This window comes from Rattus norvegicus, chromosome 15, assembly GCF_036323735.1.
Source record: "Rattus norvegicus strain BN/NHsdMcwi chromosome 15, GRCr8, whole genome shotgun sequence".
NCBI lineage: Eukaryota > Metazoa > Chordata > Mammalia > Rodentia > Muridae > Rattus > Rattus norvegicus.
In genome coordinates, this window is record NC_086033.1 from 36,115,001 (window position 1) to 36,127,048 (window position 12,048).

At 40.3% G+C, this 12,048-nt stretch overlaps 1 protein-coding gene across 8 annotated transcripts in view; it reads right to left on the minus strand.

Moving 5' to 3' along the window:
* The window catches only part of Zdhhc20 (zinc finger DHHC-type palmitoyltransferase 20), a 58,923-nt gene that overhangs the window by 19,377 nt on the left and 27,498 nt on the right, over positions 1 to 12,048 (minus strand). For all 8 annotated transcript variants that reach the window (XM_008770750.4, XM_063274270.1, XM_063274268.1 and 5 more), the window contains exons 5-7: positions 7,432 to 7,501; positions 6,090 to 6,122; positions 5,269 to 5,389 (exon numbers count right to left, since the gene is read on the minus strand). In XM_008770750.4, the coding sequence (XP_008768972.1) occupies positions 5,269 to 5,389; positions 6,090 to 6,122; positions 7,432 to 7,501 (224 nt within the window). The remainder of the gene's footprint in view (positions 1 to 5,268; positions 5,390 to 6,089; positions 6,123 to 7,431; positions 7,502 to 12,048) is intronic.

Here is a 12,048-nt window from a genome sequence, read left to right on the forward strand (position 1 = left end):
GCTTACCTAGGAAGCGCAAGGCCCTGGGTTCGGTCCCCAGCTCCGAAAAAAAAAAAAAAAGAACAACAACAACAAAAAAAAAAGAAAAGAAAGATGTATAAAACTTTGCATATTTTGGACACAGTGTGATCTTGAATTTATGTGTATTAGCATTCTTCTGTGAGCCCCAAGTCTAAAAAAATACACCTCAAAAACCACTTTGAAGACTTCATTTTGGTTTTAGAGGCTGGGCTTTACCATGTAGCTCTGGCTGGCCTAGAACATGCAATGGAAACCACATTAGCCTCAAACTCACAGAAGCATATTCTTTAAAATAAGAGAAATAACTAAGCTAGTTCAGTTTTGTTTTACTAGCAAAATATTCAACTCTGGTTCATTTTAACTCGTCTAGACTACATCTTTCAAATAATGTAACTTAGCCACAAACTCATAAGCAACCATCAAAAGGCTATCTGCAGGTCACCCTGGAGAAGTCCACATCAAGGCCTTGAGAGCATGATGCTATTTTCCTGCCCATCTTTCTCTCACCACCTGCTCAACTCTAAAGCAGTGCTTCACAAACTTTCCTGATGTTCCTTTAATACAGTTCCTCATATTTATTGTGGTGATTCCCTACCATAAAAGTATTTTTGCTGCTACTTCATAACTATAGTTTTGCTACTTATGAATAGTAATGTAAATATTTGATATGTAGGATATCTGATACTCAACCAACCCCTGTAAGAATCGTTTGGCCCCCAAAGGGGTCATGACCCACAGGTTAAGAACTGCTATTTTAAAGCATGAACTGTGTTTTCTCTGTACTCAACAAACTCACCAATGCTGACTTGCCCTAAAACTCATGTCCGTAGAAGTCCACAAGGAAGCACCTTCTTGGGACAGTGCTGGGCTGCATCTCCCTGACGTTGCTGAGGGTTGACCAAAACCCTTATGCACACAAACTATCACTGAGCAGAACTTATCTAGTTTTTGGTTTTGTTTTTGAGACAAGTAGCTCACATAGAGCTCCAGCTGTTCTGGAACTCACTCCGTAGACCAGGCTGGCTTCACACTCACTGCGATCTGTTTCCTGAGTGCTGGGATTAAAGGTGTGCACAGTATGCCAGATGAAGTTTGCTTACAGTTTAAAAACCACACATTTTTAAGGATTTGATTTTAATGAGTGGCTTTTGTGTGCACATATATACTGGACCATGTTCAAGACTATAAATGGATGTGAGCCAGCATGTAGATATGAACACTCAAACCTGGGTCCTTTGCAAGAGCAACAAGTATTCTAAACCAATGAGCCATCATCTCTCCAGGCAGCCTCAATTACAATGTTTTAGTAAAAATCTCTAAAACATAAAGGTATTTCCTGGACATAACTATGTTCCATGACTCGGTACTGTACACTGCTTATAACTAACAAATGACCTTAAGAAGCACCTGGCTTTGCAATACAGACCTGACCTTATCATCTGTTTCTCTATACTCTGTGACCTGGGTAGTTACCTAATCTCTCCAATCTCAGCTTCTCACTCTGATAACTGTAGTAACAACAATCCTCTGTACAAACCATGGCTCCTTAACTTCCTGGACAAACACTCTGGGATCTTGGGCTTCACTGACTTAGGGCGATACTGCCCTCACACGCTGGCTGGTACTCAGAAAAGAACTCCACACTAAAAAGAACAACTTTCATATGCTAACCAATCCAGAGCCTGAACTCCAAGCCTGCCCTCCCTGTTGCCACCCCCACCAGGAAGCAGTATTCCTTTAGTTTAGTCATCCAAAAATCCACTGAGATTATTCAGACTGGCTATTCCTAAAGCTTTTTAGACTCCAAAGTTGTTGCCCTCGCTGAGCCCCCTGAATAATCGTCCCTCGCTTCTATTAGGCTGTATCTGTTCTCTGTGGGGCCTTTGAGTAATTACCTTCTGAGCAGCAGTAGGCTCTAGCTCTGTGGGTCTCACCAGAGCAGGGTAATAACAAAACATATACACACCTTAAACTTTATTCCAGGTGTTAGGAAGAGTATATGTGAACACATTTGTGTGCCACAGTTACCTCCTCTGCCAAATCATGGTTTAACTGTGAAAACGTGAACAATGAAAGTGTGAGAAGAAAATGGATGACCACTTGTACTGTCTCATATCAAACAGAGAGCAGCCAGAAACACAAATGAAAAGAGTTTAAAAATAGAAAACTTTGAGAAAACCAAAATGTGTTTGGAAGATACAAGCTAAAATATGAATGGAGGCTTTCAGCAAGTGTCAGAGGATGGTAAGTATCTTCAAGACAGCCTGTGCCACGAAGATGATAATGTTAGGGGCATGAACACTGGGGCTGCCTTTCACCCTGGAGACTTTGCTGTGTTGTGGTAAAAGCTGGCCTCTACAGCTTAGGCCCAGGCAAACCTATCTCAGCCAACAGAGTACAGGTCTACAGATGCACAGTGGCTCCTGATAGGAGAAACTGCCAATTTTAGTGTTCCCTCAATTACGAACTTTAGTTTTCACCACTGGGGATTTCTATATTTTACTAAAGGAAGTCTTATCAATATCAAGATCATAAAGATTAGTATCTTTTCTGTGGAAATAAAAAACTATCAGAAAGGGGCTGAAGAGATGGCTCAGAGGTTAAGAGGATTGGCTGGTCTTTCAGAGGTCCTAAGTTCAATTCCCAGCAACCACGCAGTGGCTCACAACCATCTGTAATGGGATCTGATGCCCACAACCATCTGTAATGGGATCTGATGCCCTCTTCTGGCCTGCAGGTGTACATGCAGATAGAGCACTGTACTCATAATAAATAAATCTTAAAAATAAAACTAATCAGAAAAAGTCAAAACAAAAATAGAGCTCATAAAAAGATATGGCTATGACTAATAAACACAGTCTTACACACGCAGAACAAAGTTACAACTCTGTTCATAAACCAACAGGTGCTGCACTTTAAGGAAGTAGTATAAAAACATGGCATCAGGGGGCTGGGAATTTAGCTCAGTGGTAGAACGCTTGCCTAGCAAGTGCAAGGCCCTGGGTTCAGTCCCCAGCTCCGGAAAAGAACAACCACAACAACCACAACCACAACAACCACAACCACAACAACCACAACCACAACAACCACAACAACAACCACAACAACCACAACCACAACAACAACAACCACAACAACCACAACAACAACCACAACAACAACAACCACAACAACAACCACAACAACAACCACAACAACAACCACAACAACAACCACAACAACAACCACAACAACAAGGCATCAGGACACAGACATGGTGAGGACAGGAACAGTCTGGGACTTACAAAGAGAAAAATAAAACCAAAGACATCTCAAAAAGCTGAGGCAGGAGGACTGCCAGGAGCTTAGGCTACACAGTGAGTTCTAGACTAGACTAGCTAAGACCATCTCACAGAGAGATATCTACTGGATGCTTTTCATTTACATGTTTACATTAATTTAAAATCAATCACTTTTGTGCAGTTAAGTATTACTCCAAAAGTCATAATTGAAAGAGCAGTGTACGCTAATATTTTACCATTCAACAAACATTTACTAAACACCTACTGTGTTGTATGCCAGGTAACATCCTAGATGTTCTACTGATGAAAAAGACAAAAATTTCTTGCCTTCATGGAATTTAAATTATAAGAATATATAATTTGGGGTTGGGGATTTAGCTCAGCAGTAGAGCGCTTGCCTAGCGAGCGCAAGGCCCTGGGTTCGGTCCCCAGCTCCGAAAAAAAGAAAAAAGAATATATAATTATATAGATCTGCCTGCTGCTAGACCCATGTATCAGAGGACAAATAAGAACTCAGAGATGACATCACTACTGTAGCCTGTCAACCAATGAACTGGTACAGATTTTTTTCCCATTACATGAAATAAGCACAGGGAAAAAGAATGGAAAGAAAACAGGAAGTGGGTTTGAAATGTGCATTTCTATGACAGCTTGATCATGTCTGCCAGCTCAGTAATGATCAACTGAAGGTTGGATACTGGGTTCAGCAGTGTAGGTTCAGTCAGGACTGAGCCTACATTTAATGGGACTGATGACACAAGGGGAAAAATAGAGATGAAGAATATTCAGATATGTAAAGATTTAATGAAAAGGTAGTTTATATATTTTAAAGTTACTTCTAAACTGTATCAATAGCACATAAACATATAAAAATCAAATAGCAAGACAATGTTATTAATAAAGAACAGCTGTCTGTTCCTACACTACTTCTTTTTTTTTTTTTTTTTTTTTTCCGGAGCTGGGGACCGAACCCAGGGCCATGCGCTTGCTAGGCAAGCGCTCTACCACTGAGCTAAATCCCCAACCCCCCTACACTACTTCTAAGATTTCTAAGAGTTCTTTTCACACTTTTGTAGTTATTTCCCCTCAAGAATATAAATTTACAAATTAAAAAGATATGAACTTGATTATGTATTCTGAATAGATAAGCATTTGCAATGGTACCTGATAGCCCCAAGAAAATGGGAATAACCATGTCTCTTCTCCTGGCAGTCCCTCAGAGCAGTGAGCACTGTCACACCTCTCTAACATTCCAGAGAAGCCAGGACACACTCACAGGTCATTCTCCCCCAGACAGCAGTGCACACTATTGCACTAATGTGGGCCTTGTTCCTGGTACACAGCACATCCCAGTCACTCCCCAGTCACTGACCTACTAGATGCTTGTTTCTGCATGCTTTCCTCTCACAGATAAAGTTTATTCCCTTGTTGTTGTTAAAACATGATTATTTTCAACTATTTGTCACTTTTTAAAAATCTGAAAAGAACATACATGCCAGCTCACAATCTTCTGTAACTCTAGTTCCAGAAGATATGATACCCTGTTCTGATCTCTGCAGGAACCAGGCACATCCATGGTGCACATAGGTATATGGCAAAACATCCATATGCACAAAATAAAAATAAATCTTTTTTAAAATTCTGAGGAAAAAAAAGTATGCAAACAGGAAGTGAGTATTAGACTGGGCCCAAGGGCATCACTCTGACTGCAAAAATGCAGTGAGTCTTATCAAGCCAAGCTACAGGACTTACTTCTTTAAGACAGCTTAGTGATCTGCATCCCACAGAGACACTTCTAGTTATGTAATGTACGGTATTTACAAGTACACATGCAATTTATATGAAGGAAATGATAGCCCTGTCTGCACCATTATAAAATCTAATCCGATCTACTTATAAAAAAATACTAAGTAACTCTTTCAAATACGTATCTTTTACATATGTTTAAAACAGAAAAAAGACTTACCGTCCAAAATTTTATAAAATACTCTAAAACTGTTGCAGCCACGAAAAGGCAATACAGCAGAGAATACAACAAAAACAGCATGAAGAACTTGTAATTAGTAAATCCCACACAGTTATTCACCCTGGAAGAATACAGAAAGTAGCATTATAAAAATAAGACAAATAAATCATAAACGCAAAATGGTCTCAGGGCTTGTGGGAGAAGGATGGGTCAGTCTCATCAAATAGCTTGGCTCTGTGAGATGTGAGAGTTCTGGCAGCTGCCCACATGACACCGCTGACCGGATAGAGGTGGTTAAGACAGTAAATTAATGTATGTCTTTTAATCCTAAGGAGAAAGAGGACGAGAGGCCTTACACCATCATTCCTTGGCAATAGTCAAGTGAGAAGTAGGAAACAAACAGTACTTAACTATGGATGTGTTTTAAATTAACATTATATAGATTTTGCAACTCTAATGTTAATTTTTAACATCAACTTTTGGATTATGTATCTATCAGAAGATATTTTTAAAGGGAAAAATATATATCCCTATCCATATATACATGTGTGTGTGTGTGTGTGTGTCTGTCTGTCTGTCTGTCTATGTATATTATAGTAATTCAATTGTGCTCAAATATAAGTAACTGAACTGAATCAAATATAGGAATATTAGAGCTGGGTATACGGTTTTAGTTGTAGAGAGACCGTATGCTTAGAATGTGTTGGGACTCAGGATTTAAAAAACAGTACCACAAGAAAAAAAATCATTCTCAATTTCCTGCTTCTGATGCCCAACCCTGACCCCCATGGCTTAGGCAATTTCCTATTTCTCATACATACCATGGACAGTGATGATCCATCTTAAGAACACATCTAGGAAACAAGCATAAGAAAATTCATACAGAAAAATTCTGACTCTAGTTCTCATTATTTTACTGAACTTAAAAATATTCCCTTAAAACTAAATCTCAAGAAGCAACGGAGAAACATAGGTAGCTTGTGATACCCTGTAACAAGGTTTTATACTGTGAAGTCAGCTGCATCGCACCTAGCCCACTGGACCAGACCAAATTACTCCCACATGAGTATGACTCTTGGCGCATCAGAAAGGCCCACTTTAAACCTCAGCTGAGGGCTGCAGAGATGGCACTGCTCTTCCAGAAGTCTGGGGTTCATATCCCAGCACCCACATGGTGGCTCACAACCATCTGTAATGGGATCCGATGCCCTTTTCTGGTGTGTCTGAAGACAGCTACAGTGTGCTCATATAAAACAAGTAAGTCTTTAAAAATAACAATCCACTAAGGAGAGAAACAGATGGCCCTAGCACTATGAGCATGCTCAGATCAACAGTACTGATCCTTAGCACTGAGCAGACACTAACGCCTGGATGGGGATGGGCATGTTCCTGCATTTTTTTTTTTTAAAAGATTTATCTATTTAATGTGAGTGCTCTGTCTGCATATATACCTGCAGGTCAGAAGAGGGCATCAGAACCCATTATAAATGGTTGTGAGCTACCATGTGGTTGCTAGGAATTGAACTCAGCGAATTCTGCATGAGTAGCCAGTATTAAGGGCTAAGCCATCCATTCTTTAACATAAAGTTTCCTCATGGTGATCACTACTATCCTTTTGTCACAAAGAACCAAAGCCAAACCAAGCTTCCCTCCCTCCAGAGTACTTATTTTATACATGTAGAAAATGAGACTACAGATCTCACAAAGTAAGAATGAGAAATCTAACACCCAGGAAGTTGACCAGCTTTTCTAAGTGGTTTGGACTAGTCGGGGTTTTATACTAACTTCTCACATGAAAACAAGGATTAAAGTGGAAGTGATGGCAGATGAAAACAATTATAGTATTTACTTCACTAATTTTTTTGTTTAAATATCAACATTGATAATAGAAACAAGAAAACATCATTATAGTCTCTAATTCAAGAAGTAATCAATCAAATTTTACAAGGAAGTTGTAATCATTGGCTCATTAACATGACATTAAGCATAGTACAGAAAGCATGTTTAAGGTTAAAAGTCTATTCAACTGGCAGAGAAACTCTTCTAGTTGAGTCTAGCTTACATCATCATTTATGATAGTTCATATGAAGAAGCATGATGCCTGTCTGTCTGTCACCAAGTGCCAGGTTAGAGCTAAAGGGAAGCAAACTAAGTAACGCTCACCTGTCACATGCTGAGCAGTGATGGGCCCGGTCAGGTTTAATCAACTGACATTTTTCACAATATCGGATAGCTAGAGAGAGAAAAAAAGGAAGAAACTTAAAGGTGTGTGGTGGTTTGAATAAAAATGGTCCCCAAAGGTCCTAGAGAGTGGCCCTATTAGGAGATATGGCCTTTTGGAGTGAGTGTGGCTTTGTTGGAGGAAGTTTGTCACTAGAGGGTGGGGTTTGAGGTCTCACGCTCAAAACCAGGCTAGTGGCTCATTCATTACTGATGCCTGTGGATCAAGATGTAGAACTGTCAGCTCCTTCTCCAGCACCATGTCTGCCTGCATGATGCCATGCTTCCTGCCATGATGACGATGGACTGAACCTCTGAAATTGAAAACCAGCCCCAATTAAGTGTTTTCCTTTATAAAAGTTCCTGTGGTCATGGTGTCTCTTCACAGCCATAAAACCCAAACTGAGACTATGTGCAAGCTTAACTAATTTATAAAGCTTCATTTTTGGAATATATTCTGGAAACTGACAATGACTAATTTAAAAATACCAGAGTATACCAGAGAGCTTCTCAAAATGTCAAGAGAAAGGGAACTTCACAATGTATCCTCCCAGAAGTTTTCAAACTAAATAAAGCAGATCCACAGTAAGTAAGTGACTGGCAGAAGGCCAGACACCAAGCTTAATAACAGAAATAGGCCAGAACTCCAGTCCAGAGTCCCAAGCCAACGTTTGTGATATAGCACAGTGTCTATAATAGCTTATCAATGTACTTGGAGCCATCTTAAAGCACTCTGGTTTTGAAGTTTTGGAATAGCTTTATTTAAAGACCCTCTAAATACTGCTGTCTGCATCTATCCCTACCCTAGACCAACGACCACACACTTTTGCAATAACAACAAAAACGTCTTTCTAAATAAATTCTAATACATGTCACAGTATTACTTAATTCACATTCAACTGTTCAAAAGACATGATCACCTCTATGTGCCAGGTATTCTCAACAAAAATCCCTGCTTTGTAAAGCTTATGCACTATATTCTAGGGACGAACAGAGTCAACAAGATAAATAGCATATTAGACAATGACATCAGACAGTAAGGACAGTGGTCTAATTTTACAACATCTGAGAAAACAAAGGGGTAGAGACTGAGGATGTAGCTCAGAGGCACAGTACAGCCTAGCATTCATGCACAAAGCCCTAGATTTGAAGCCCACCACTGCATGTACAAGACACATCAGTACATGCCTATAATCCCAGTACCCAAGAGGCCTGAGGCAGTTCAAGGTCATTATCAACTAATTACAACTGGAGTTCAAGGCCAGTCCGAGATACAGGAGACTTCAGAGGAAATAAAACAAACGAACACTATTTTGAAAAATGAAGACTATTTAGAAGGAACAGAGTCTGTGATAGAAAACTGCTTGCTCTTATAGAGGATCAGAATTCAGTTCCCAGAACCCATGTCAAGTGATCTTAACCATTTCTAAGTCCAGCTCCAGACCTCTGGCCTCCTAGTATACATACCTACATGCAGACACACATACCTAAACCTAAGAAAAAATAAATATTTAAAAAATGACAAACGAGCACTTGCCTAGCAAGCGCAAGGCCCTGGGTTCGGTCCCCAGCTCCGGAAAAAAAAAAAAAGACAAGGATGTTCATTACAGCTATTTTAAATAATAAAACACCAAGAAGAATGTCTGGGGTTTTTGCTTTTTGTTTGTTTGTTTTGGGGGGGGATTGAGTATTTTTCATGAATGTATGCTCTGTAAAACCAGTTTGTGCTTGGTGGCCTTGAAGGCTGTAGAGGGCAACGGATCCCTAAGGACTGGAATTACAGACAGTTGAGAGCTGGGAATTGAACCTGGGTCCTCTGGAAGATCAGCCAGTGCTCTTAACTGCTGAGCCATTTATTGTTCTAATCCCTAAGAATAACTTTATAGATGAAAATGGTTTATATTTATAGCATACTATTCTGCAAACAGGAATTTCCCACATAAAACACACATCCCACTGAGGAAAAGACAGTAAGCTGAAGGCAGCGCCACCAATGCTGAGTCCACACAGGAAACGGAAGCATAAGGCTTCGTGTAAGGTAAGTTCAGGATCAGAAAGCAGCCAAGCACCTCGTGTTCCCTTTTTCTACTGCTCTACATCCTCCCTCCACTCAACCTGTGACCACCTTGCACGGATCTGGGCAGCAGGCCCTGTAGAAAACATGGGTTGGAGTCAGCTGTGGAATTGCAAGAATTTAATCCGGCGCTTGGAAGGCAGAGACAGGTAGATTACGAGGGGTTTTAGGGCTACACAGTGAAACCCTGTCTAAAGGAGGGAGGGAGGAAGACAGAGAAAGCACTGCTCAATAGGAAGATAAGGAAATGGCTGCAGTCAAAGGAGCTTCAGGTTCCTGTACAGAGCAGCCAGGACAGCGCTGAAGACAGGCACACAGTGTGGACAGTGCTCTTCGGAGTTTCTGCATGGCAAAAACCGCCCAATTCCAGAAATAAAGGTGAACAAAGTACAAGTCTCCTTTCAAAGTTAGAGACACAAGAACGGCTCTGACTGGACAGACACTGAATCAAAAGGCACATGCTCAGGTGAATAATGAACCCTGACAGAGGATCCCTCTGAAATCATAGAACAGGAATCCAAGGTGCAGCTTCTTTGTTGATAAAATGTGCCAGAAATAAAGATATGCGGAGAGACACTTGGAACCCCCTCTTAGGCTATCAAACTACTCAAACAGTGGACATCTAGAAGCAGGAATTTCTCAAGGAATCTCATGCAGGAAGAAGGACAACTGAGGTCCTAGGGACAACCAGAGGAGGAACTTGTCTCCCAGGATTTACTAGTCAAAGGCCTACGGAAGCTGCAGAGATGTGCTGAGCCATACAGGGACCAGGACTGCTTGGTTATGTCTCCCTCTTGCCTCATATTTAAACTTAACCCTGTTAGGACACCAGAGACAGGCTCAGGGAAGTCACCAGATCTTGCTGTCTTTCTTCCAATGGAGCCACTGAATACATCTCGGGGGACGGGGGAGGGGGGAATTGAATTTCTATGAATCCCTTTAATTGGCTTATTGAAGACTTACTAAGGTAGCTAAGCATGGTGTGTTAGGGCTACCAAGGCAACGCTGACTGACATGGACTGTGTATGTCATGTAACTGTGGCTCCACCTAATACTTGGTATACCATGCAGGGCTTGCAAGGTTACTGTACTAAGTAAGATCCTTGAATCTGTTGTAAGTCAGGAAGAAAACTATTAAACATAATGAATGGTTACCACATGCTGGTGTCAGAGCTTCACGGTTAAAAATGATATAGCTGAGGGCGCAAGCTCTATCTCAGGAGTCGAGTGCCTGCCTAGACTATGAGAGGCCCTGAATTTGACACACATCAAGGGATAAAACATTGTTGAGTTAAGAAACAGAACACAGCCAGGCCTAGCGGTGTACACATTAACGGTGCCTTTCAGGAAGCAGGAGGCAGAGGGAGATCTTTGTAAACACAAGGCCAGTCTAGTCTACATCATGAGTTGTGGGTCCCAAGACAACAAGGGCCCCAATACAGAGAGACCCTGTCTCAAAAATATAGAACTAGCTCGACTTGAATTTATAATTCTCCTACCCGGGTACTGGGCCTAGTTAAGAATCATTTTTTAAAAAATTCAAATAGCTATTTATCTTTAGGGGCAATATGTACTACTTTAACCCTGGATGGTCTTAGCCAGGTGTAGTAGCACATGCCTTTAATCTCAGAACCAAGGAGGCAGAGGCAGGTGGATCACTGTAAGCTCTAGGCTACCCAAAGCTACAAAATTAGACTATCTTTAAAAAGAAATCTGGGGCTGGGGATTTAGCTCAGTGGTAGAGCGCTTACCTAGGAAGCGCAAGGCCCTGGGTTCGGTCCCCAGCTCCGAAAAAAAAAAAAGAACCAAAAAAAAAAAAAAAAAATAAATAAAAAAAAATAAAAAGAAATCTATGAACAGACTTTTGACAATTATACACTGCCCAAATTTTGCACAGCTTGGGAATTTATAAACCCACTAGGGTTTAAAACATCTAATATAGAGAACTACAATCACTATGATAAACCAGTTATTTCAAAATTCTATATAAAAAATAACTATTTTAAATGACCTATTGGAAATGAGATTTGCTAAAACGTCATCATATACTAAGCTGCACACCCAGGTGTTTTAGACCTTATATCATTTAATATTTTTTTTAATATTTCTAGCAACCCAGGGACATAGACAATTTTTCTCATGTTGAAATGAAGAAACTGCAACAGAACAGGAGGCAGGGGAGTCAAGGGACCTCTCATCCTTGTTGGACATAAATGAAGAAAACCTCACAAACAATATTATGAACCACATTTACAGTCAAAAGTGTATGCTCTGACCTTGGCATGACCTATGTACAATAAGAGTTTCTTTGGCTTTCTGACCTGTTTTTAATTTCTTTAGTCAGAAATCTGTACAAGATACCTCATAAATCATGTAGTGGTCACATCCATAAAAAAATTAATATACCAAAGCACCTTTACTTAATCTCTTAAGTTTCTAACAATGTAGCCTCAAAATCTAGCTATTCTGTGTGAAGACACAAAAAG